This window comes from Naegleria gruberi (assembly GCF_000004985.1).
Source record: "Naegleria gruberi genomic scaffold NAEGRscaffold_7, whole genome shotgun sequence".
NCBI classification, from domain to species: Eukaryota; Heterolobosea; class Eutetramitea; order Acrasida; family Naegleriidae; genus Naegleria; species Naegleria gruberi.
The window spans coordinates 625,648-652,503 of record NW_003163320.1 but is presented as its reverse complement, the minus strand read 5'-3'; the positions used below and the strand labels follow the sequence as shown (position 1 = coordinate 652,503).

The 26,856-nt window shown below is 35.0% G+C and overlaps 10 protein-coding genes across 10 annotated transcripts; 2 read left to right on the top strand and 8 right to left on the bottom strand.

Annotated features, from left to right (window-relative positions):
* Nucleotides 1-120: 120 nt before the first annotated feature.
* On the top strand, nt 121-963 carry NAEGRDRAFT_63748 (uncharacterized protein; the record flags this gene model as incomplete). Its single annotated transcript, XM_002681221.1, has 1 exon — nt 121-963. The coding sequence occupies one exon, from the start codon at nt 121-123 to the stop codon at nt 961-963; it is 843 nt and encodes a 280-aa protein (XP_002681267.1).
* Nucleotides 964-1,060: 97 nt separating this feature from the next.
* Nucleotides 1,061-3,202, bottom strand: NAEGRDRAFT_78549 (serine/threonine kinase; the record flags this gene model as incomplete). The annotated part of the gene is made up of 2 exons (XM_002681093.1): nt 1,061-2,354; nt 2,448-3,202. 2 exons carry the CDS (start codon nt 3,200-3,202, stop codon nt 1,091-1,093), a joined length of 2,019 nt encoding a protein of 672 aa, XP_002681139.1. The 3' UTR covers nt 1,061-1,090.
* Nucleotides 3,203-3,287: 85 nt separating this feature from the next.
* Nucleotides 3,288-5,831, bottom strand: NAEGRDRAFT_63746 (uncharacterized protein; the record flags this gene model as incomplete). Its single annotated transcript, XM_002681092.1, has 1 exon — nt 3,288-5,831. One exon carries the CDS (start codon nt 5,829-5,831, stop codon nt 3,288-3,290), a length of 2,544 nt encoding a protein of 847 aa, XP_002681138.1.
* A 1,088-nt stretch (nt 5,832-6,919) lies between these two features.
* NAEGRDRAFT_78548 (aspartate aminotransferase) lies at nt 6,920-8,379 on the bottom strand (the record flags this gene model as incomplete). The annotated part of the gene is made up of 1 exon (XM_002681091.1): nt 6,920-8,379. The coding sequence occupies one exon, from the start codon at nt 8,377-8,379 to the stop codon at nt 6,949-6,951; it is 1,431 nt and encodes a 476-aa protein (XP_002681137.1). The 3' UTR covers nt 6,920-6,948.
* A 550-nt stretch (nt 8,380-8,929) lies between these two features.
* NAEGRDRAFT_78547 (uncharacterized protein) lies at nt 8,930-10,300 on the top strand. The gene is made up of 2 exons (XM_002681220.1): nt 8,930-9,668; nt 9,853-10,300. Exons 1-2 carry the CDS (start codon nt 8,939-8,941, stop codon nt 10,266-10,268), a joined length of 1,146 nt encoding a protein of 381 aa, XP_002681266.1. The 5' UTR covers nt 8,930-8,938; the 3' UTR covers nt 10,269-10,300.
* A 55-nt stretch (nt 10,301-10,355) lies between these two features.
* Nucleotides 10,356-12,218, bottom strand: NAEGRDRAFT_63743 (uncharacterized protein; the record flags this gene model as incomplete). Its single annotated transcript, XM_002681090.1, has 1 exon — nt 10,356-12,218. One exon carries the CDS (start codon nt 12,216-12,218, stop codon nt 10,356-10,358), a length of 1,863 nt encoding a protein of 620 aa, XP_002681136.1.
* Nucleotides 12,219-12,576: 358 nt separating this feature from the next.
* Nucleotides 12,577-18,094, bottom strand: NAEGRDRAFT_63742 (uncharacterized protein; the record flags this gene model as incomplete). Its single annotated transcript, XM_002681089.1, has 5 exons — nt 12,577-13,335; nt 13,379-15,324; nt 15,363-15,737; nt 15,777-16,242; nt 16,283-18,094. 5 exons carry the CDS (start codon nt 18,092-18,094, stop codon nt 12,577-12,579), a joined length of 5,358 nt encoding a protein of 1,785 aa, XP_002681135.1.
* A 974-nt stretch (nt 18,095-19,068) lies between these two features.
* Nucleotides 19,069-19,593, bottom strand: NAEGRDRAFT_63741 (uncharacterized protein; the record flags this gene model as incomplete). Its single annotated transcript, XM_002681088.1, has 1 exon — nt 19,069-19,593. The coding sequence occupies one exon, from the start codon at nt 19,591-19,593 to the stop codon at nt 19,069-19,071; it is 525 nt and encodes a 174-aa protein (XP_002681134.1).
* Nucleotides 19,594-21,861: 2,268 nt separating this feature from the next.
* NAEGRDRAFT_78545 (protein kinase) lies at nt 21,862-24,341 on the bottom strand. Its single transcript, XM_002681087.1, has 3 exons — nt 22,909-24,341; nt 22,464-22,846; nt 21,862-22,200 (listed from the first exon to the last, which is right to left on the bottom strand). The coding sequence occupies exons 1-3, from the start codon at nt 24,262-24,264 to the stop codon at nt 22,146-22,148; spliced, it is 1,794 nt and encodes a 597-aa protein (XP_002681133.1). The 5' UTR covers nt 24,265-24,341; the 3' UTR covers nt 21,862-22,145.
* A 246-nt stretch (nt 24,342-24,587) lies between these two features.
* NAEGRDRAFT_46637 (uncharacterized protein) lies at nt 24,588-26,562 on the bottom strand (the record flags this gene model as incomplete). The annotated part of the gene is made up of 2 exons (XM_002681086.1): nt 24,588-25,141; nt 25,824-26,562. 2 exons carry the CDS (start codon nt 26,560-26,562, stop codon nt 24,588-24,590), a joined length of 1,293 nt encoding a protein of 430 aa, XP_002681132.1.
* Nucleotides 26,563-26,856: the final 294 nt, after the last annotated feature.

The window sequence follows — 26,856 nt, the reverse complement described above, 5'->3', positions numbered from 1 at the left end:
ACACCAATTTCAAATTTATTACTTTGTGGAGGTTCTGTGACGTCTCTATTTTCCATTGAGAATACCATAGAAGCTGAAGGATGGATAATTGTGCAGGATGCTAGCTCTTTAATTTCGAACATGATTCCAAAGCAATCAAGGGAGATGGAAGAGGATTTGAAAACAGAACAAAAAGAGGATGATATAATTCTCATCAAACCAAAAACAACATCTTCCAATCCTTTGGTATTTTCAGAACTCCAACAAAAATTAGAACAAGAACATAATCTCTTCCAAGTTAGTCCCACCACTAATAATAATGGAACAATCTCGAGTCCAAGAATTGCATACCTCAAGATTGAGGAAAATTCTGTAACAATTCATTCTGAAAATATCATATTGAAAACTCATGCAGCAGACTTGTGTTACTGTGTACATGACAGGCTTCAGAGTCCTACTATTCATATTGTGGCTGCCAATAGATCGAATCCTCACATTGAATATGTACAATACAATTACAAGACTCAAACAAGCAAATATCAAATCATTGACTTACCCAAAGAACAACGAATTATTGGATTGGACATTGGACATGGAAATCCTTCTGTAGATAGTATTTTAATGCTGAGAGTCCTTTCAGGTGAGAAGGAAATTCCAAACGGGTTCTTTTTCAGCGCCTTACAAGCCAACCAACACTACAAGAATATGGTGTTCAGTAAATTCCTTAGAGAATTGGAAATGCCACCTGAAGATCCAAATCTCCAAACTCCAATCACTCCAAATATTGGACATTCACCAAGCGATTTATTCCCCACTTCAAACATGCAACAACAAATCGTGTTGAATACCATTCTTAGAGAATTAAAAGAAATGAAGAGCTCTATTGATTTCAAGCTTGACAAGATTACCCATGAATTATCTGGACTTGACAAGAGGGTTCATAATATTGAGAATATTCTTAGTCACTCAAACGTGAAGCATTAGATTTTGGAAAACCCATTTTGGCCTACCAATTACCATAACGCTCAACTTTCATACCAGCAAATGGCGATTCTGGAATAATCTCTAAAAAAATCAATTTGTTTTAAATGTTTGGATTTATTTTTGTAATTTACAAGTTGTTTGCTTTAGTGTATTGTTCCTCCAAGTAACTAATTCTAGAATTAAAATTCTCAACAAAATCATTGAATTTCTTCTTATCAGAGAAGCTTTCTTCCATCAAATAGGTGAGGAAATGTTTAGCTCTCACATAAAGCCCAATACATTCCATGGAACCAAGATATTCCTTGTGGGCTGCTTCCTTGGCAAGCTCGATAGCCATTTGATAAATTATATTATTTACATCAACTTCCTTTGTAATAATCTTATTTTGAACTGCTTCACCATGTGTGAAGAAATCAGTTAACCAATCACGAAGTAAGATGGTAAATGTTTGAGATCTGTCATTATTTTCAACATTTTCCTTCAATATTGTCAAACAATCTCTAATGAGAATGCAAGCTCTAACATACAATGCATAGGCTTCACTATACTTCAAGTTCTTTTCCATGACCAACCCTGTTTCTGAAATGAACCAAGCGAGCTTGGCCTTCTTTTCAATTTGGCCCAATAATGCACGACATTCCTCACCACAGGAAAGATTTGAAAAGTCAAAGATTACAGTTGGGTTTGTTCCAATAACTGAATCCAAACTATATTCCTTGGTCTTTTTAAAAGCCTCATCAGAAGGAATACGTTGATCCATGATAATGACAACATTTCCTCCGCCCAATGGTTGTGATGGCTTTGAGGTACCATCTTCACTTGGATTGGAAATGAAGAGCTTGTCAGCAACAATCTTTTCCAATGGTACTTCTTCAAGAATGTCCTCAGGTTTGACTTGCGCTGTAATTGGGAATTCTTTAACAGCCTCTACAACTGGTACAATTGGTTGTACAATCGGTGGCGGTGTTTGTTCTTGAACTACTACTGGTACAATATCAACCACTGGTGGTTCCACTACATTTGGATTAATTACAGGTTCTTGTGGTGTTGGCTCAACAACTGTTGGTGGCAAGATGTTGGTGTTCAATTCTTCACAGTCTCCAAATTCCTCTCTAAGAGCTATGAGATAGTAATGATTGTAGAATTGTACAAAGTTCATACGATATTCAGGTTCACATTGCAAGAGTCCCTTCAATAAATCAATAACTCCTTGAGAGAAGGATGAATTGGTAGCTGGATAACTTGGTGGACCCTTCTTGATTTGATTCAACAAGTCAAATTGATTGGAGGCCATGTAAGGTGGTCTAGCAAACAGCATTTCATAAATAATAGCACCCAGAGACCACAAATCAGCCTTGATATTATACTTTTGACCTGATAAGATTTCTGGACTGTTATTTCAAACGGCCGTAATAAATTTGATTTTTTCGAAATAAATTGTAAAAAATTGTTGTAAAGAAGCAATATTTCATCATCAAACTTACGCCATATAAAGAGGAGTACCACAGAGAGTTTGTGCCAAATCATTTGGACCAATTTCACGAGCAAAACCAAAATCAGCAATTTTCAAAAAGCCAAAATCTACATCCTTATAGGTCAAATCTTGCTTGTCCTTATTAATAATTTGGAAAGGTCTACTAAATAATAAATTGGCTGGTTTCAAATCTCTGTGAATCAAATTTTGCTCATGCATATGTTTCAAACCCTTTGACAAGTGTAGAATAAACTTCTTTACAATAGATTCCTTGATACCACCAAAAGGATTCATAACTTCCTTTGGAAGTTTACCCTTCTTTAAAAACTTGGCCAATTCACCTCCACTACACAATTCTAAAATCAAATAATAATTTCTCTTACTTCTATGTACTTCGTAGAGTTTGATCACATAGTCAGACTTGATACGTTTCATAACCGTAATTTCAGATTCTAAATTTTGAATTAAACGATCATGAAGTTTGTTTCTCTGTATAACTTTGATAGCAACCTTTTCCTTTGTATCTTGATTATAACCCTCGTAAACATCAGCATAGGCTCCCGAACCAATATGTTTTTCTTTTAATTGAATAAATCTACCCAACGACTTGACCATCACTCTTCTTGATGATGATGAAGAGGATGATCCAGTTGATGTTGCCTGTGCCAGATTTGTTGTTGTTGTACCCGCCGATGTAGGCGTTGTGGTTGTACCACCACTGGGTTTCTGTTGTTGTTGTTGCTGTGTCGTTGGTTGTTGTTGCATTTTATTAAAACGTGAAGGTTTCTAATTTTAGCTTCTAATTTGACAAAAAGAATTCTTTTTAGTAAATATTGGTTTGATTATTTTATTATTCATTGTCGTGATCGTCACCTTCAGCAATTGCAATATCACTTTCTTGTGGATCTTTGTGTGGATAGAGTGACGATTCATTGTCAGAGAAGATTTCAGAATGAGGATCTCTAAAGAATTCCTCAAATTGAATATTATTGTAATGACTGCTTCTGAATGTTTGAGCACCTCCTGCTGAGGAAAGATAGCAAGTATCCTCTGGATTACTGAGTGTCTGTACAGATTTTGGAAGGCATGTATGAATGATTTGTTGAACGAGAGGAATTCTACAACATCCACCAGACAGCACCAAATAATTGACACGATCTTTCAAAGTCTCATTGGTATTATTGAAAGGCCTAGAAAGGAAAGCATTCAATTGTTGTTGGAATGAATTGAAAATAGGTGAGCACACCTGTTCGAAAGTTTGTCTTGTTATCACCTCAATAGACTTTCCATTAATCAAGATGTCAACCTTGTCTTCAGTTGAGAGAACCTTTTTGGCTCTCTCACATTCCATCATTAAAAAGTGAGAATTTTCCTCTGCAATTTCAGGGTGTTGATCATAAAAATAGGTGTACAGCATGTCAGTAAAACTGAAACCGCCACCAAGTCCCTGAGTTTCCTTCTTGCCTTCAACACTTGATGCAAAAAGATCGAACTCATTCCAATGCTCCTTCTTGGACATGGCAAAGAATGGTTCTCCAGTTGGCCAATCAATAGTCAGTACACATTCGTTAGTTTTCACCAAATGGGAAAATGCTTGAGGAATATTATGACATGGATCTTCCACCCAACATATTGGTTTCAAACCAGCAGATTTGGCGCATTGAAGAAGCAGCTCTTGGTTGACTTCAGCAGGAGACATCAAGAGAACATGCTCTCCTTCCAAGAATTTCAAATTATCGTTTGATCCCAAATTAACTTCCTCCTCAATGAATTGCCTCACAAGTGATTCTTTCAAAGCGGTGAATATCTCAATCATTCTTTCCTTACTTTCAAAAACATTCTCCTGCTCTCCATCACTGGTAAATCCAATATTGATTGAGCCTATTGGCTTAGTTTGTGTAGATGAGAGAGATATGGAAGCTCTCCAACTAGTATAACCACAGTCTATTGCCCACATTGCATGTTTGAATTGGCCCTTCATTAGATTTTCTCTAACAGCCTCACTTCTCTTCTCTGCTATAGCCCAAGATATAACAGGTTTTAAACCTCCAATTTCATGATCAAAATCAATTCCCATAAATCCGGAAACATAGTACAACTCTTTTAAGGATGGATGATTTTCAACATTGACCTTTGCAATTGCTAGAGGGCAAGGAAAGCAATCCTCATTAAAAGATGGTTTCCATCTGAATGTTTTCTGCATCTTTAAAGCGGCTAGTTCTATTGAAGATTGAGGAGAATTCTCGCCTTCTTCTTCTTCAAATTCACAATCCTCAAAACCATGATCCTCAAAATCGTCCACATATTTATCAACATTAGGGAATCTCTCTTCCATCTCCATAAATGATTGCATTTGGTTTGAAATATTTCCATCCTTATCGTATGGGAAAAAATAGTTGATCCAACCAGTAATAAAATTCTCTCCACTACTACTGTCAAACCTTGCCACTCCATTCCAGAACAATTTCAATTCGTCTGTCAGTGTATCCTTTTGGGCTGTTTCAATTATTCTATCAATTATGAGAGCCAATACCTTTCTCCACCATCCCATACCAAAATCATCCAATCTATTGACTTTCTGTCTCATCAATGTCCAGTCTTGCAGAGTTCCCAATATTGTCACACAAGGAATTCCACACATAAAATCATTGGTATATGTAAAGTAATCCTTAAAGGCCTCCATGAGTAAAATCTTTGATGCAACCTTTTCCACTGAAGTTGATGTGGAAAAGTTATGATCCAAAAATCCATCCAAATCCAACTTTTCGCTTGTTGTACATGTTTGAACAATTTGTTGATGAATATCTTCAATTACTGCACTCCAATTTGTTGATTGTGTTTCTTCGTTGTAATGTGTAGGCATTTCCACTCTCATTTCCTTCTTTTTAATATCAACTTGCTGCAAAATTTCAGGATGAAGATGCAAATGTCTAACCAAGGATTGAGAAATCATCATCCAAATATGATCTGGAATTATTATCAGTGGATAATGTTCGCTATATGCCGTACAATAGCATGACACTACAGGATGAGGTTTTGATACTATATTCTTCAATACCTTAACATGAGAAGGTGTATGCAAAACATTGTACTGAATCTGAATAGGATCCTTCTCAAAATCATACCTCTTTACTCCTCTTTTAATGGTATTCATAAAATAGTCATTTAAGAATACTCTTTCCGACTCCTTATTATGAACCATTCCGAGAGTGTATTCCTCTGTTTCGTGATGATTACTCTCCATACTGTGATGACTACAAAAACCATCCAGAGAGCAACTACCTGCATTAATGTTTGCTTGAGCCTGTTCTAGTAGGATTTGATAATTATCCACCAATTCTCTTCTGCATAACATTCCAACTCCTTCTTGGATACCATGATTTGATGAAGCCATATTTTGATAATGATGTTTGCTCGTTCTGTTACGATTCTATGACCGTGCGGAAGGTAATAATACAATATGAGCATTTTTCTTATGTTTGTTTTGGCGCCAGAACACCTCAACAACCAACACCAAACTCAAAATTGAATTTTTTAAGAAGTTCTCAACAGCCATGCGGAGAATTGTCGGAGAGAGCCAAGTATTACAATATATTAAGTAGACGCTATAATAACAAGAAAATGCTCAAACAAGGCCAGTTATTCGAGTCGCTTTCTCTCTTCTGATGGCTGCTACAAGAAAAAATACACATGCAAAGAGTAAGTTAAATCCAGCCAAAGCCGTCTGCACACAAAAGAAAGCCAATGTTGTTAGAGAATTAAGTAAATGTAAATAATGCATTCCTTTTTGAAAATCCAGACATTGATACTTACACAAAACAAAAGGCACACTGAAATTCATTCCTATTCATTCTTGATAGGAAAAAACAGACTCTCTCGGTCCAATATTTCGGATTCAATACATTGTCCACAGTTTCCTTCGTTTCCTTATTGAATTCACTAACAAAACACCAAACATAGCAGAGAAAGGAAAGGAAGAGACAATAAGCACCAGGAATCACTGTAGTCCAAATAGGTTCCTTCGCTGGCTTCATTATCACAGCTATGAATCCACACATGAATAGGGTATAGATGGATCCTATTTGTAAATTCTTTGCTACTGAAGCAAATTCCAAATGAATTAAAGTTGGATCCTCTTTTAATTGATTTATACTTGTTGGTTTTAGATTTCTGCTGTTGTTGCTGTGTAGATTTGGATGATGACGGTAGTAATTGTGAGGAAGTAACCTTAGAAGTATCAATGATGATTTGATCTGGTGTTGTGATCACTATATTGGATGAAATTTGATTCGATGTTATTGTTGCCGATGATGATGAACTATTATTGTTATCTTGACTTGTAGTAAGGCACTGTTGTTGAGACATTGTTTTTTGAAAGCCCCACATGATATCATTTACAGTATTCGATAATAAAGGGATGCTTCTACTTTTTCAATAAGAAGGTGAACAAGTTCTCAATGACAAAGAAAGTGGCCACAAGAAGTGATTGATGAAAATTTAATGTAGCTAAATTATAGAGTCTTGAATGTTTTCACATATAATGAAAGATCATCCTTCTCAAATTGACCATCTTTCAGTTCTTGAAGGGCTGTTCTTAATCTATTGGCGGCTAATTTACAGGCATTCTCAGAAACATTGGCATAACTAATTCTGAATCCTCCAACTCTTCCAAAACATGATCCTGGCAATACGGCAACCTTGTGCTTTCTTACCATCCACTCAATCACTTGGAATTCCTTTTCAATACTCAACTGATTATCCGAATGATTTGCAAAATTTGGTAGAGTTGCCCAAAAGTAAATAGCACCTTCTGGAATTTTCTCCAGATTGCACAAATCATGAATAGCATTCCAAATGACTCTTCTATTTTCCTTGAGAGTGTTAATTCTATCCATGGCCCAAATCTTTCCAAACTCTTCATCCATCTCAGTAACACTGAGAGCAAGTTGTTGGGATGGGAGTGGGGAGGAAATTACAATTGTGTCTTGGATCTTATTGAGATGGAGTCCAAGAGTGGTATTGGTGGCTGGATATGTCAAATAGCCAATTCTCCAACCTGGCATGGCAAAACATTTTGAAAAACTGTACAAGTGAATGATATGATCTCCTTGTGGACTAAAATGAATTGCATTCGATGATTGCATATCATTATAAATAAACCATTCATAAGTTTCATCCATTATCAACCAAATGCCATATTCTTTACATAATTGACTAATCACTTCCAATTGGTTTTTAGTATAGACAGCGCCAGTTGGATTGCATGGAGTATTGACAACAACCATTCTCAATTTGTTGGATGGATTCTGAACTGTTTTTTTAAAGAACTCTGTGAAACGTTCCATATCATCTCCACTTCCAGGTTGATAACCATCCTCCTCTCTACAATCAAAAACAATTGGTCTTACTCCAAACATTTGCAAGGCCATATAATGATTGAAATAGTATGGTCCAAATACCATACACTCATCTCCAACATCACACAACGATAGGACAACACTTGTGAAGGCCTGATTACATCCACTCGTTAAAACCACTTCCACTCCATCAATTCCATTCATCTTTTTCAACTTTTCTTTCAATTTATCTCTGACTAGTTTCCTTCCAAAATCATGCTCACAATAATTATGAATGAAAGAGAAGGGATCACTCGGATTATAACTCTTCTCCAATTGATTACTAATCAGAGATTCCATCACTTGTTGAGGAGGCTTATAATAGACCATTCCTTGGCACAAACTTGTAACCATTTGCTGCTGATCGGAAGAGGCAGTATTATTCACAACCACTGAATTTTCTTCATAAATAATTTGTCCAATTTTGTTGATCATTGGCATGTCGGTTTCAATCAATCGGTTAGAAACAATCAATCTTTCTCTTCTTCCATCCAAAATATTTGATTCTGTTGATGATGAGTTGTTGCTTGTTAGTTGTTGACTCATTTTTTTATATTTGGAATATTGAAATTAAACTTTGGGCAAAATTGTAAAACATTGAAAGAGGCTGGATTGGATAGGTTGACTCCTCAAACTCCTTATTTACTCCCATCTATCATTAAGTTGTTTATTAATGTTGGGTTGACTTGTTATAGAGCTGCCAACTGTGAATTAAAGACTACAGAGTTACAATTTCATATACACTAGATTTTCAAAGAACCTTCTTCTTATCATCTCTCTCATTACAATTAATATCCAAAAAAGTAGCCCAAAAATTATGAACAACATACTAAAATGTCTAAATTCAATGAATGCCCAATATAATCACTCATTATTTCACATTTTTTCACCATCTCCACATACTCCTTCCTAACCACTCTCCTCATCACACAATTATCAAATATTCACCAATTACTTTCCATTGCAATTTTCATAATTAAAATCAAATCGTTGAAGATATGATGACTCATCTCTATGTTGTTGAAAATTCAGAACTCCGCTCAATAAGTTCTGAATGTTTTTTCACCGCAAAAGGTTTTTATTTTTTTTTGAATTTAAAAAAAAAATGGCTAAATTGTTCGCCTTTGCCGCAGTCTTGATGATGCTCTTGGCTGCTTGCGTCGTCTCTGCCCAACAATCAACATCATTGAAGAATGGTGTCTACACAACTGTTCACTTGGTTGCTAATACTCCAGAATATCTTGATATTAACTTGAGAAATAATCACAAGGGTGTTACCACTTTTGTTACCACCTATGGTTGTGATGCTATTGTTACTTTGTATGCTTCTACCAAGCCTCAACCAAGCGCTTCTAACAACCAATGGGCTCTCAATGTTAACATTAGTAGCTCTGCTTTCTTGGATATTGAACAAAGACAATTGAATAATGTTGATCAACTCTACTATGCCTTGTCTACTGCTGTTACTAGTCCATGTTCTGCTTTCTTTGTCTCCCATGTCAAGCACTCTTTGAATTTGATCCAATTGGAAGATTCTATTCCACAATTCGGTGCTTTCCAACCAAACTCTCAAGTCCCAGCCTTGTATCACTTCCTTGAATATGATCTCGGTGAAGCTGATTCTCGTTTGGACTCATTGATGGTTTTGGTTACCAATCATCACACTAGAAAGACTGGTGATGAATCTACTTACAATGTCTTTGTTTCTAACACCAACTCTAGACCAATTGAAGGAAAGGCTCAATGGTCTGGTATTTCTACTTCTAATGGTGACTCTGCCCTCGTTATTAACAAGCAAGATCCAAAGTTTGTTAACGGTGGTAAATACTGGATTGGTAAGTTGTTTTGATCATTTATTTATTTAATAATAATTTCACATCTTTATTTCACATGACAATACAACAAATTTCACACACAAACGAATCATCAACACACTTCACATCACTCTTCGGCAATTCATGTTATTGATCATCATCAAATAATTTAAAAATTATTTTATTCACTTCCAACAAACAACAGGTATTGAATTCAAGCCAAGCGGTCCATTCGCCAAGAGAGAAGACTCCCATTACTCTGTTGTTGTTCATCCAAACTTTGCTGCTCAAAGATCTGGATTTGACAAGCCAGTTATTTTGCTCCAAAAGGAATCCCAATTCGGTTTTGTTCCACAAGGAAGCTTCATTTACTTTGCTCTCTATGTTGACAAGTCAGTTGCTGGTAAAGTCCTCAATGTTGATGCCAAGACTGAATATGGTGACATTTTGATGTATGCTTCTACCAAGACTACTAGACCAGACAGAAACAATTATGAATTCAGAGGTGGAAAGAGAGTTGAATTCAGATATGAACAACCAACCTTTGTTTACGTTGCTGTTGAAGCTTTGCCACATGCTAGTGGCTTTGCAGCATTTGAAGCTGTCTTCAATCGTCTTTAAATTGGTATTATTAAATATTTAATTTCTATTAATTTTTGTAAATTATTTTATAATTCAGCAATAATTTTTATTGTTTACAAAATGAATTTATTCATCTTTTAACTTTTTCCTTTCTCTTTCTTCTATGTCTTGAATATCATTCTCTTCTTCATTGTCTTCTTCCTCACAATCTCCATAAATTAGTCTTTTTCTCTTAGGTCTCTCTATATCGAATACTTCACTTCTCTTTCCCCAGTAATCAATCCAAGCCTCCCAATACGTGTCAGATTCATCCTTAGCTAATTTAGCAATTTTCCTTATTCTTTTTAAATGATTGGGCAGCTTGTTAAAAACTGTGGAATTGTTTTGTAAAGCTGTAATTGCTATTTCTTCATCGAGTGTAGTGGCATATTTGAGAGCTAATCCATTTTGCGACACAGCTTGCAAAACAATTTCTCTATCATTTTTCAGTTCATCTGAGGCATTCAAAAGGCAAAGACCACATATCTTTACACATTCCATAACGATATCTCTATTGTTTCTTGCTTGTTCTGAAGCAAGTTCCAGAGCATGATAATCCAAACTCACAACACGAAGAATAACCTCCATGTCAGAGCGAAGAGCTTCACTAGCATACTGCAAAGAGATTGGCATATTTGAAACAGCAACCATTACAACTTCCTTATCATTCTGTAGCCTATCCGAGGCGTATTCGAGAGCAAGACCATTATTAGAAACAGCAAGTAATACTATTGATTTGTCATCTTGTAAATCTTCATCCAGATAACCTAATGATAATCCATTATTTGAAAGGGCAGCAGTGATAATCTCCTTATTCCTTCTCAACTCTTGGGATGTAATTCCTATTGCATCTCCATAATTCTGTACAGCTTCAAGAATAATTTCATAATCCTCATCGAAATCCATATCTATATAATCCAAAACCTCACCACTTATTTTCACACACTCCAAAATAAAGTCTCTATTATAAATCAATGCCTCTGTTCCATATAATATCGAGTAGGCATCTTGTTGAACAGCAGCCAAAACTATTTCCTTGTCGTTAGCAAATTCAGGTAGTACACCTAAAACTTCTCCACAATTTGTGACAGCAACTAGTGCCATTTCCCTATCAGTCGTATAAAAGTAATCATAAATAATATAACCAGAATATTTCAACAATTCAGTGAATTGTTCTTTTGTGAAAAATCCTTGTCCAATGTCCTCATCAAGCACATCGTTATAGCTCTTCAATCCTTCCCTTACAATCTCAAATATTTCATCCATACTCCTTCTCAGGTTCCAAAATAAATGTGGTAGAGCTTCTGGATATTGTGAAAATCCCTCTTTCAAAACATCCAATGATAAAGGTTCACAAAGTAACTCATCATCAATTTCTTCAAGGGCAGCTCCATAGCATTTAATCACATACTCAATAACTTCCTTATCTTCTGTCTGAAATTCTCTACAGAAATCATAAGGAGAGTCAATCAGACCAACTGTGGCAACTTGTTTTGGAGCAAGTATTCCATAAAGTTGGTCAGAAACCAATATATTTCCATTAGTGGAAGCAGCCAAGATTTTTTCTTCATCTGAAAGAGAAGACCAAACATTACCAAACGAAGCTATCAAACCATCCTCCTCTATGGCCTTTCTCAAAATTTCTTTTGAAATTAAACGTTGTGGGTCATCTGCCAACATAAACCGAATCGACATTCCATTGGATTTTACAGCTTCTGCCACCAATTCATCATCCACAACACTCTCACAACTATTGCACTGAAATGTTCCAGTGTAGTATTGAAGAGCAAGTCCGTCTGCTTTCACTGCTCGCATCATCAATTCTCTATCGCTAGTAATTCTCCTATCCTCGATTTCCTCTAGAATGGCACACGGTTGAAATTCTACCGAGTAGTAAACATCAAGATAACTATTCAGAAATTTTGTTCGTTTTTCTTGTTTGTTGTGCATTCGTTTTTGAAGGAGTAAGAAGAGGCTGGATGATCTTTCTAAATTTTCCTCAACATGTTGATGATAATTTCCGACCATCTGATGATGATCGTGCTCGATATTTAGCGGAGGAATATAAAGGTCAATCAAGTGAAGAATAACTGGTTGGTTGTACAGCATTTTTTTTAAATGAAATTTTTACAAGATTTCACATCCTTCTTTGAAATTTTCTGGATATCCATAAGGGCGACTCCGTGATGAGTTAACGTTTTTAAGATTGAAAAAAGGAGGGAAACTGGTGAAACGATTCTGAGAGAATAGTGGAGAGTTTCAGACAATAAATTATAGAGCAATGCTGAAAAATCGGAGATTTTATATCTTAATGCTCACATATTTCATCATGTTCAGGGACTGGTAACAGTTTCCTTCGAGGAGAGAAGTGAGAGTGATGTGAGTGGATTGAGTGATGACTTGCAGTTTCCAACTGGTCGTGATGTTGCACCGCTGGATCGAGAGCTGCCTGGTTACTGAAGAAACTAGTGATCGAAGCACTGACACTGTATCTATTAGGATTGTTTTTGAAACGTAAAACATCTATTCTTGGTGAGGACATTAACGTAGATTGAGGAGAAGCTTGGTTTGGTGAACCAGTAAGCAAAGTTGGTGGTCTGAGACTGTCATTGTTTTGTTCACTAACACTGTTATAACTAAAATTACTGTAATTGCTGTTAACACTTTGGGATCTTACTCTTCTTGAGCCTGCAATTGGTGCAACAGCTAAACGCCCATCTTCTATTGCCATTTCCTGTTGAGGGTGAGAGTCAGTCTCTGAATGAATATCTTGACTTGCGTTCGAAATCAAATCAGTGAACTTAGGACCTCCTTGATTTGCTTGATTTACAGCCATTTCAATATCTGATCTATCAATAGTAACTTCAAGAGAAAGCGGATCTTGGTGATAAATCTTGTTGAGAAGATATGTTGTCATCAATCCTTTACCTTTAGCAAAAACATCTCGCCTTTCCTCGAATTCATATTTATGATTGAGTCTTGAAAATGTCTCCTTGGTTACTTGAATTCTTCCTGGATGGCAAGTGGACTCCATTCTACTTGCAACATTGATAACATCTCCCCAAACCTTAATTTCATTAAGAACAATTACAGACACAATAACAACTTACATCATACGCGAATTTGAGTGTGCCAATTACACCTGCAACTAAACCTCCAGAATGAATACCAACTTTTACATTCAACTTTCTTCCAAATTCCATATTGTAGTGGTGCATAATGCTGAAAATGTCCATGGCAAAGCCAAGTACCTCTTCAACATGGTCAGTTGATGGTTGACCATGGGTTGGAAGGCCACCAACACAAAAATATTTTTCACCAATAGTTTTAATCTTTTCCAAATTATATCTTGGAATAAGGGAATCATAACCATTGATAATCATGTTCAACATTTGAACCACATCGGTGGCACTCATTTGAGCAGCTACGAGATTGAAATCAACAATGTCACTAAACAAGCAAGTGCAATCCTCAATCTTGTCTGCAATGAACGTTTCACCCGACTGTAAACGATGAGCGACACTTTCTGGTAAAATATTTAGTAAAAGAGCTTCAGACTTTTTCTTTTCTTCAGCGAGTTCAATATCTCTCTTTTTTTCATTTGTTTGATCCTTAATAAAACAAGTGATGACCTTCTTGTCATCACCAAGAATGGCTACTGAAATATTAATCACTGCTGCGAATTGTGTCTTGTTTTTTCTAAGTCCAATAAGAGGAATGGTCTCACCCTTGGAAGAGGTTGATGAAATTGCATTAGAAACTACAGAGTCAACCTTTGATCTAGTTTCTGATGAGAAAAGATCAGAGAGCTGAGTACCAATGACCTCATCTGCTCTGTAGCCAAACATTCTTTGTGCAGACTCGTTGAAAATATTAATATTACCATAAGTTGAACAAATGACTGCTCCCTCTACAGCTGCCTCAAGAATAGCTTTTTCTTTTGAGGCATTATCATTAGATTTCTTTGAGTCTCTATCGTTTCCAACGGAGAGTGAATAATTAATGACATAGGCATGTAAAACAGAGTTGGAATCGAGAATTTCCCAGGGTAAGTGATTGAGCATTGTTCTGATTTGATGCACTTCGTTTGAAAATCCGTTCATCGCACTGTAAATGATGTAAACAAAGAATAGTAGCAGAATGGAGGATACGGGAGCGAAAACAGAAGTTAAAATATTCGTTTTGGTTGTGAAATAGCTGACATAGCTCGCAATAACACCGTCTGTCTTTGAATCTGTAGCTATTGCTGCATTGAAAATAACAGAATACTGATCCAAAAGAGATTGTATGGAGTAAATCTGTTGATAAATGTTGTCGTTAACTTTTTCTGCATTTTGGAATATTAAAACCAAATCATCAAGCGAATAACAAGCAAAATCGTTTGCTGTACAATTCTTTTGTTCTGAAACTGATTTATCCACTTCTGTTAAAAGACCAGTAATTGGATGAAACCCATTAGATTCATCACCATATCTGAAGGAATTCCATGAAACAAACAAATCAGATATATGTTGCTTAATTTCACCATGAAATTGATCCCTAGAGACTCCAAGTTCTGCGTAATCAGTCATCAGTAATTCCAAGATCTTGAACTTTGTTCTTTGTAGGGTTTGCAGGAAGGTATTTCCTGTCTTGACTTTCTGCATAACAAACATACCATCCTCAATAAAGGATACACTTTCATACACAATCAAAGCAGCTCCTAAACAGGTTAAAAATAAACTCAAAACTACCATTACTAACATGACCTTCTTTGGAGTGACAAAATGTTCTTTAGGGGTTATAATCTTATTGCTGTTGGTTTCAAGTTTATGGATTGCTTTCAAACTCTCTTCTTTTGGAATCTTTTTGAAAATATTCAATGTCTTGTCAAGAATAGTTGAATGCCTAACAATTACAATAATATACACAACTACATATAACGCAAAAACAAAAGCCAATGAAGATATAACAACAATGAAGACAATTCTGAAGGAATAAATTTGACTCTCAGAATCTGCTATCAATTTAGAGCAAAATTTCTCAAACGATTGAGTAAAATCAAGTCGGTTATTCCCTTGAGTTTGTTATAAACAATAGTTCAGTAAAACTTACAAATTAGAAGGAAATCAAAACTGTCACGGGTAACATTGTAATGATCTATTCCATGGTCGAAGTACTTTTGAGATGTTGACTGAAATACTGATACTAAATCAGCAACAGAAGCATTCTTGGAAGAGTACAGAAGGGGCTCGGAATAGTTAATTTGCATGATTGGTACTAAAATATTTGAGCTGAGCTTGACAAAGTGTTCCATCATTGTTTCAGTGAAAATGGAATCCTTAAGGAATGTTTCTACAACCTCAAGCTTATCAAGTGCTTCAGTTAATCTTTCTTTATGGTTGGTCATGAAGGAATCATATGTTTTGTTGGATGATGTTCTCATCATTGACTGAATTCTTCTAATATCGGACAACACAAGATAAGGTACTAATATCATTAGAATTTACAATAAAAACACAAACTTACACGAAGATATTGAGCAAGATTTCTCAACGAGAGTAATATTCTTGCTGCTGGTTTGAGAAATGACTAAACCCAATACTAACACCACTATTATAAAGGTGATTCCAACAAATCCAAGAGATGCAATGAAAATATAAAGAAATTGGTGCTCCTCCTTCTTATTGACAGCGCTCCTAAAAACATTTTGTTGTGCACCTTCTCTATCTTCATTACTAACAGATTCAAAATTCATAGCATTCAGATCTTCTTGTGATCCTCCTCTACTAAGGGAAATTTTCAGATCAGATTCATAAATTGACCTCTTAGGACCAATACTTCCAGTGATACTAGGTCTTTTACTAGCCAAATTTCGAGAAGCCTTTTTAAAGTTTTCCTCTTCTATAATACTAGCCTCCTCCAAAAGTTCAGCAGCTGCCATGTTATCAAAAAGGAAATCTTCAAGGAAGGCAGCATATGCTCGCAGTACAGTCTGAAGACACTTATAAAAATCACACAAAATAACAACATACCACATCAGTAGCATAATTTGATAGCAAATTGCTGAAAATAATGGAACATTCTTCACTCAATTCTTGTATTTCTTTGACAATGTTATAAAGCTTTTCGTCATTTGTTTGTTCCATGGTGACATTTTTCCAAAAGAGAACTTGTAGCTCCCTTGAAAGTTCCAACTTTTTTTTTACACTCGACATAATGTGATCCAATTGAAAATTGTTTCTCCCCATTGATGAAGCCTTTTCGACTTCTCTCACTCTGAGAAAGATTATGAATCTCAAAAAAAAGTTATCACCTTTCTTTTGAGATTTTTGTACCAATGTTAAGGCAAGAGTTACTGAACTAGTAGTGAGAATAAACTTGATGAATAATGCGCAAGTTATCATACTTGTGGCATTAATTTCTAATCTTTGTGACATGGCTAACTTGGTAAATGAATCTGCAAGGTCTATATCAGCTTCTTTTCCTTTCATTGCATATCTGACAAATATATTGACAAAATAATGGTCGGAATCTGTCAAGGTATTAAATGATCTCTTTTGGACACATTCTTGAAGAATTTTTCTTCCTTTATGCTGCATGTACCTTGTGTAAATGTCGGTCACCACTAAACCAATAGAAAAAAGAACAGCACTTCCTCCCACAAGAGCACCAACTAGTCCAAGACCGAGTCCCCATTCATTTGTTTGATTTACCAGAGCTGTGGCGATTGATACACCTCCAATAGCTAATCTTGCAAATCCCACTCCACCATAAACAACATTAGTTCCTCTTCGAATGAAAGGTTGCATCCAAAATAGCACGGCAAGAAACAATACTGCAAAGGCCAAATAAATAATAGGTCTAACGAAAATTATTGAAGCAGGAATGACTTGGGAAACAATTAGATAAATTTGATTAGATGCCATAATGATTATTATAATGTAAGGGTTGTCTAACACAAATAAATCCCTTGTCTTGATGTTAATGTTAATAAAGATTGCTATCGAACAGGCAACCAAGACAGTTTGAATAATGAGAAAGATTACTGACAAGACTGCAAATGCGCCATTCAATCCAGACCAACATCCTACTGTTGGAAAGTTGACAAGAACATAGGTGGGAGTTTCATTTAAGGGCACAGTTGCGGAATAGTCACACTCCCAAAACCCCAACATTAAACCATAGGTTGTTGGTATGGCCATGAAAAAGATTATTGCAAACATTACCCTTGCAGCTGTTTTGATCTTATCCCAGTATCTACTTCCGACTTGTTGGGCCTTAAATGTCATATAAATGACAATGCATACTGCTATTTGCGTGAGGAAGACAATAATTGCTAAGGCAATAAATGCTTCATAATTCATAAACTGAAATCCATAACTCCGACAAATGGCTATTATACTAACAATCCAAGTACCATACAATCCCCAATTTAAATCTATCGGTGATCCTATACTAAGAGATTGAAATATAATCAAAATATGAATGAAAAATGATAAGGCTCCATGCATTGGAACTTCGGGCCTTAGTGAGTAAATAAAAGTAAAGATGGCATGTTCAAATTTTTGCATTACTGATGAATTTGTTACTGGATCGGAAGGGTTTGACTTGGTGCTTTTCGACAAGGAGGATTGATTGTCATCCTTATCGAAGAGTGATGCTTCTGGGTCTTGAATACTGTTTCTTGAGGCAGATTTTGGAAGTCGTCCTGCTAGAGATGGATCCAGAGAACCTCTCCTTAATGCTCTGACAGAATTGGGAGAGGGTGGAGGCATCGTTGGTCCAGTACGAGGGCCAAGATTATAATTCATCATTTCAATGCTCCTTCTCTCTGAGTTGTTCATTGTGTTCTACTAGGCTCGGATGATGTTGAAATAAGTGGTAATAATAATTGTTTAAAATTACTATAAAAACAACAAGTCTATTTTGTAATATTCACAATGGAAGGCACCTAAGCTTTGAAAACAAAATGGTGGTTTTCCAATATTCTTGATGTTGAACTTCCTATCCGTGTTGTGTGATAAAAGTTGAAACTTTGCTTTAAGGCTTTCGTTGATGAAGGAACACCACCTGTCGAGTTACTTTTTTGAAGAAGAAAAACCAACAAGCGTAAGAAAAAAACCGCGCCAAAAACGTTCGAGAGAAACTCTGTTATGTAGCCTTATTGGTACTTGTTGTGGTTTTTTAAGGTCTTGTGAACCTTTTGGTATAAAATTTGAAAAAAAGTCCAAACTTTCACAATCCATTCAATAAACTGTAGACTTGATCTTTATACTAGATTTGCACAGAACATATCATGATAAAAATCAGAGCCATTCCAGCCACCATAAAGATAGAGTTTTTGGTTTAGGATGAAAAGGCATTGGTTCTCTCGTTTGTTTGGAGGGTTAGTTTGCTTTATCATTGACCATTCATACGTTGGGAGATTGAAACGAAAACATTCATTGGATCTCTCAGTTCCAGCTGCCAAGTTTAATACTATAATTTTGCAATAATAACAACTTACTAAATCCTCCCCACAAATAGACACAATTGTTGGAATCATCAAGAACACATGAGTGTCTACCTCTCTTTGTTGGAATAGTTCCTTTATAAGTTAAGGGCTTCCAAGTTCTTGATGGAATATCAAATAATAGAGTGTCATTGTATCTTCCACATCCTAAACCACATGAGGTCAATAGATTTTGATTCTTGTTAAATACTATTAAACCTCCATAGGAACTTCTTGGCAGTGGAGCATTCACTTGAATTACTTCTTCCCATTCTCTCTGGTTAAAACCACAATTCAAACATGTTATGATTATCGAATATTAATTAATCATACCTTTTCCAAATGAAATCTGTACATGTCACCGAACTTTTTAGCTCCAATTCCTGCATAAATAATCATATGTTTTCCAATGATTGCACAGTGATGAGCACTTCTTGCAGGAGGAACTGAATTATTTGCATATTTTACTTCTTTCCACTTGTCATCCTCAATACAATACTCATGCATATCATTTGTCTTTCCCTCACTCGTCCATCCTCCAAATATTATCAATTTATGCTTGTTTCCAGTTATGTAGCAACACATTGAACTTTTACACCTCTTTGATGGTGCATTTTCAAGAGAGGCTTTTTTCCATTCATTTGTATTGACATTGAAAATATATAATTCATTATATCGCCTCAATCCCAACCCTCCGAAAAAAGCCACTCTCTCATGATCGACACAACAATGAGCAATACCCCCTCCCGATGGTAAATTCTCTGTATCGGAGCAGGTATTTGTAATAGATTGCCAAACTAAATTTGAAGGAGAATTTGTGTTGTCCTCAATATTATGCTTATTACAACTCATTTTTTATTTATCTAATTGCAAAGATTGGATGATAAACTCATATTTGATGAAAGAGATAAAGATTTAAGGGTAGAACAGTTCTCTATATTAAATAACCGACCAACTGAATTCAATCAATACAATGAAATGCAAATAGTATTGCCTTCTTGCTTTTCATAATTAAATAATAGCCAAGACAGAGTTCATCTTTGCGAATTGTAATGTATTGACAAACGAATGTATACAACCATAAATCTCAATAATGCATTTCTCTTTCAACAACCTTTCGGATATGCCATTCCCAATCCAAGTCAACCTTTCCTCTTTCCATATAACAAAATTTTGATTTCCACTGATATCTTCAGTATTTACATTGCCAATCTCCGCCAAAATACTTCCATCTACAGTATTTTCAAATCAAAAAAAAAGGCGCAACGTTGTATTGAGGCATTGTCTGCTGCTACGTTCATCGCGATCGTGCTTTTATTCCCAATTACGACAGTCAGTATATTGAAGAGTTTTAAACTGGTTGTCAAGTCACGATATCGAATTCATTGTTTGGTAATAGAGTGTCTATTAGTGAAGATTATAACAAGTTTTTTGAAGCAATTGAATTTCCGTATTGGGAATATAAAAACTTTTGTGGATTGAATTGACTGCATACAACTTGAGGATTCTTTGAACTGTCAATATTGTGTTGAAATTTGTTCGAATCATCCTCAACCAATATAACATACTGAAAAAAAAGGTATGCCATTGTTCTATTCTGAATCGTCATCATACAACCTATTCGAAAGACCTCTTAACATGCCTCTGAGAAGCAATTTTTCAGAAGCAGACCAGTCTGTCGCTTCATCCATTGGAACATTCATCAAAAACAAAAGCAATACTAGTAATATTGTAAATAATCAGTACAGTGTCAATTCATTGAATTTCGACAATGCAACTCCAGGTCAAGATTCCACTAATGATAATACCTTTCTTCCTCAAGAGTCAACTCAAACAAGGGAACAAGATAGATCAAGACGATTTTCCAAACGATATTCCCAATCATTATCTGCAAGAGCTTCTATAAACTTGGATGCTTGGGAAAATTATTTAGATCAGGCAGCTCTCATTGTTGGAGATGCATTAAGATCAAATCCCTCATCGAAAGGAAGCACTCCTTGTGGCTCTCCAGCATCACCAGCTATCACAACCAATGTAAAGAAGAATACTGACACAAGCGAGGTCAATTATATTTTTGTAAAATCTTCCCCTAAGAAAGAGCAAGACAATGAGTCAGAATTTATGACTAACGTGTCTGGAATAAGTATTAGATCTGCTCCATCACCAACTGAAACGAATGATGGTACATTCTCGAGTGTATTCTCAACGCCAAAGAGTTTGAAACGATTGAGTAATGGAGCCACTGGACTTTTGAAAAACAAACTGGATTTGTTTGTTTCGAAAGGATCAACGTTTGCTGATGATGATTTCTACCTTGGTAGCAAGTACACAAGATCAAAATCGGTCAGTTCTCTCAAATCAAAGAGTCATTCTGCTCCAGAACTTGAAAGCCAAGCATTCGACGAGTTGATTGAGGAGCCGACAAAGAGTTCAACCTCAGACTTTGATGAAACCACTAAAATAATCAATAACTTTAACAATATCGAAACCCTCATTGATGATATGGATGGTAGAAAATTGGTCAGAGAATTCATGAAGAAGAGATGTAATGAAGAATTGCTTCTCTATCTGGAAGTAGTTAGGACCTTTAAGAAAATTAACGCAGCACAATGCAAACAGAGTTCCAATCCAACAGAGAGCAACACTGATGGAACACCTGTTGAATCACCTAGAGTTACTAATCTTATCTCTGCTACCAATGCAACAAGTCTATCTTGTGAATTTTTGAAAATGAAAGAATTCCAACTCGTTCACATTCAGTTCATCTCCATAGACAGCACTCATTGCATCAATGTTGATCACACAATAAGGGATAAATTTTCCCAGCTCTACAAGGAGCTCATTTCACAAGAATTTAATGAAAAGACAGCGCAATCAATGTATGAAAAATTTTCAGAGTGTCTTGATCAACTCTACATTACCATTTCTCTCCAATTTAAAAACGAAATTTTCCCTCAATTCAAACGCACAGATGATTACAGAGACTTGCTCCTACAGAAAGTGATTGAAAAGCATGATGCGGAAGCATTCTGCCCAGAAAATTCCTCAATAGAATCACTGCTTTCCAAGATTGACATGAAAGAATGTTGGAAGAAGTTTAAAAAGAAGAAACTTGAAACTCTAGGACAAATTCAAGACTTTACTACCGAAGATTACAAAAAGATTGGTATTTCCAAACTTGGCCACTTGAAAAGAATAAGCAAAGCGGTCAAGGATCATTTCAACAGATGCGAAGAAATGAAAAAGTCGATTTCCTGTTCAATATTCCAAACACCAGTCACACCTCGAGAATAAATGATGGTTAGACAACCCGCATTTTGCTGCATGTTTTTAATGGCCTAGAGTCCAATTAATTTTTTAGAAGAGCACTCCACAAGTCCTCAATAGAATAACGCTTATCATAATCAACTTGCAGCATTCCTCTTGCTAAATTTTCCAATACTTTCATCAATATTGATACTTGTGAATCTATAGATTGTTTAGAAGTATCAAAAACTTTTGTGATTATCGTATCTATTGATTGTTGATCTTTGGCATTTCCCAAAATGAGTATAGAATCATCATCTTCTACAAGTAAATCCTTTGAAGCAATAGATGCAACCTCAAATTTTTTCAAACCTTGAATTACTCTCATAACATTTAAAAGTACAACACCCAAACTCCAAATATCAGACTTGTCAATAGGTTTAGAGACTTCCTTAATATGGACCATCTCTGGTGACAGATAGAGTGGGGTGCCTCTCTTTGATGAAATTGGCACATTCTTGGCAATAGAAAAATCAAAATCAATAATCTTGACAATTTTTTCCCTATTCAACATGATATTTCCCTCTTTGATATCTAAATGACAATATCCAGAATTGTGAATCATGCGTATTCCATTCACTGTTTGATTCAAAATGTGAATTAGAGATTTCAGAGTTTCCACTGTAAGGCAAGACTTGAAATATCTTCTGCAATATCTTCCCAAATCATATTCACATTTTTCCATTAGAATTTCAGAAATATGAGTATTGGACTCTTCAACTGTAACACTTTGAATTTCATAAATTTGAATCACATTGGATTCTGTTTCACCTCTCGATAGATCCTTCATTGCTTTGTGCTGTTTTTCAATTATAGTAAAAAAGAAAATCAACATGTCGTTGATTCAATACTTCAACATACCACTGCAATATAATCCTGAACTCGAGTCGGATTCGACGAGAAGGATTGTTTCAATGCAAGTTTCTTTGAATTTTTCCATAAATCTGTTGTAGCAGATTTTCTCTTTTCCACAAGATAGACAAATCCATTTGATCCCTTTCCGAGCTCTTTAACTATTTTCAAATTACTCCTCATTGGTTCTGTTAGTGGACACTCATCCTCAGTGTGTAACATGGCTCCAAATTCATCTGTATACCTCTCCTTCACAGTCAATAACAAGTGTTTCAATCTCTTAGGTTCACTAAAACATTTCGAAACAAAATTTAACATGTCACTAGTCTCCAAACACACAATTGAGCAACAACTCTGGTGCATTAATATCATGATACAATCTCCACCATTTGGAACTGGACTCCTAGCTGAAATTGTTACAGCACAATGATGTAAAGTCATTGAGCCTTCCCAATTTTGAAAATATGGAAGAAAGACCTCTCTCTTAGGTACAGAAAACACAATGCAATCATTTCCCTCCAAAAAGCAAGGTAACTGAAAATTAAAAAGTCCCTCTTTCTGAAAGCAAACTGTCAAATTCTGTAAACTCACTTCATGTTGTTCAAACATTTGTCTGAACTGATCCATAATACCAGGAATTTCCCTTATCTTTACTCGAATGCATTCTCCCATAAATAATCTCGTAGGAATACTTTCCAATTCATAGGAGGATGAAGTTGTAATCATTGAAGTTGTGTTACTCGTTGTCGTACATGAAGAATTGGCTGATTCAATATCAGTCATTGATAATTTACGTTTCTTATTATTACTATTACTACTAACTGTATTATTATTGCTAGTTGAATTATTATTATTCATATGAGAGTGATGATGAAACGCCAAGTTTGAGCTTGTCGTTGTTGGACATGATGAACAATTAAAGGAAGGAATATTATTATTAACAATGTGAGGAGATGATTCATCTATTAGTATATTATTATTTAAATTATTTGTATTATTATTCAAATTCAAATTTAAATTGTTTGTTGTGTTGTTACTATTATTTGTATTGTGATGATTAATTAAATCGTGAGTCTGATGATGTGGATGATAGTGATAGATTGCCTCATTATTCATTGAATGACCATTATGAGAGCAATAGGTTGGGACGGAAACGAGAGGAATGTGGGAATGACTATGAGGTGGATGGCTGTGATAATTATCGACCACTACTACTGGTTGTTGTTGTTCTAGAATTGGATGAAGTTGTTGTTGGTTATTATTATTACTTTGTGGTGCAATGTTTTCTTGATTAGGAATTTGATGATACTGACTATGATACATAGATCCATCATGTCTTCCGTGATGATGATGATAATGGGACATGGTAATAATGATAATATTAGTCACGTTCCACCTGCCTGAATTATTATTGTTGTTGTTCTGTTTTATTGAGTTTGGAAACAGAGAATCTTCTTGTGGAAGGTTGAGAATTGACTTGGAAAGTTTTTCGCCCTTTTGTTGGTAGGAATTAAATAACTTTAGAGCTTCCTATTTACTGGGTCATTGTAGCTGTTCACGTACGGTATCACAGTGTTGATTGAAACTTCTCAAATCTTGCCTTAATTTTAAAATGCTTTGACTGTTGCAATAAATTGAATGTTTTCTGTTCGAGTATTGAAATTCATAGATTCGAGTCATCGACACAACTACTTGAGAACTGTAATTACTCTATCTTCCTCTTCTTCATCGTTTGGATGGGAATTCTTTTCGGAAGGTGGAATTAAATCTAAATGATCTAAAAGCTTTCTCAGAGCCTTCTTTGAAAGTTTCTTAATCTTTTGGGCAGGTGTAGATTGTTTCAACTTGGTAAATTGTTCCTTGACAATGTCTTTGCTCCTATGAAGGGCTTGTTTTGATTTGTTTTTCAATGTCTTGAGTAAATTCTTCGAATGTTCGGAAAGCTTTTTTGATTTTCCCTTGATCTTTTCTACTAGTGATGATGAGAGTACTTTTTGAAAGCCAGATTGGACAGTGTTGGCATACTTTAATAGTTTGTTCTTCAATGAAAGGCTCCAAAAATTGTCTTTGGTTGTTGGTTCTTCTTGTTGATTTGATGAAGTATTTTCTTGCTGATTCGGGATATGGTTCGGATTGTTAGAAGAACAGATCACTGAAACACTTGTCATTATTATCAATACAAGAACGATCCCAAGCAAAATGGCACAATTATTTAACAGTAACGAATGATGAGGTTTTATGGCTGATTTCAAAACAAACATTTTTTTATTATTTGTAACGGTAACTAATTTCAATTCAAAAGGTTATTTTCTTTTTCTTGGCTTTTTGTCACATTTTCTTTGGACACCTTATTATCTTCATATTTACAATTTGGAATATTATTTTTAATACAATTAAAATAATTATTATCATTAATATTAATATTTAATTTAGAGTCTTCTTTTTCATCTAATTTATTTAATTCTTCAAAATCATCCAATTCATCCGATTCTTCATTATTATTCTCTTCATTATTCTCTTCATCATCATTCTTTCCCATTATAATTTCATCATTAAAATTATTAAGACTACCAATTTTAAAATTAATATCCTTTTCTAATTTAATTTTATTATATTTCTTCCGCTTATTAGTTTTGTTATTTTGTTTAATGATTTTATTTATTTTTTCTTGTAAGATTTGTTTATGAATATTTATGCTTTGTTTAATATTACAAATACAAATACTATTATTACACATTTTTATTGAAAGAAAAAATGTTGTCAGACAATGTAATGCGAGAGCTGATAAAAAAAATGGCACCATCATCAACTACATCATCATCAACATCAAACATTGAAAATGTTCAATAATTTGAATTCTTGATTATCAGGCCTCCATTGTCTTCTAAAACCGAAGCCTCTAGGAGTAATGAATCTGGTCCCACCAAATACGGGCATATAGTTAGAAATGGCAACTATTCCACACTTTTTGCATGTGAATCGATAGTAAGATCCTAAATCATATGTAATTTTTTGTTTCTCCTCATCACTTATTGAATCTTCAATTTTGAATTCATCATGAAAACATTCGAATCGATTTGTTATCAAAGAGGACCACACACTTCTCAAATTTTGAAATTCAGCTTGGATTTCAGATCTGATGGCTTGATTGGAATTGTGAAGTGTCAACATTCGATTATTATGTTCCTCTCTCAATTTCAGATACAATCGTTTGAATATTTTCTTCCTTTCCAAATTAGTTTCATCATTATCTTCAATGGGTTGTTTCTTTCGTTTGGCTTTTTTTTCATATTTTCTCAAGTTACCAAAGTATTGTTTGTGATCAAGGGAGTTTAAAGTAGAATTCCAATCCTTTGATGAGAGTGTGTGAAATAGTTCCATACCTCTCGTGAGGAGAGTAGATTGGCACCATTGCGAATCTACAATATTCGAATCTCTTCTTGAAAGTACCACAATAGTGAGCATGATTTCATTCATACTCAAAAACTCAATAATGGTGAACCAAACTCCATCATTTTCGTGCAATTTCTTCAATTCATTTTCCGAGTTTGATGAATGATTTAATTGATTTCCTTTCCGTTGCAGTTTTTTCAAAGCCTTCTTTGATAGAACTTTCGTTTCAATTTCAGATTCATCTAAAAGCAGTAAATCAAATGAACTCATTTTTTTGAATGGTATTATTAGGACTTTTAGTAGTAAATTTTGAAAATGAACAATATTCAACTGAAATAATGTAACACTCAATCAAGCAAGAACTTTCCAACCAGAATAAATTGATATTCATTGAGCAAATTCATCTTGTACAACTCGAGAATATTTCCCAAACACCCATTAGATATCTGTTCTCAATGAATATTCTCTTCCAGAACCTTCGAAAATGATTCAAATTTCACAACAATTGTTACCGTTAAGAAAATCTTCATCACCCTTTAACTGGATTTATCACTTAAAAAATTA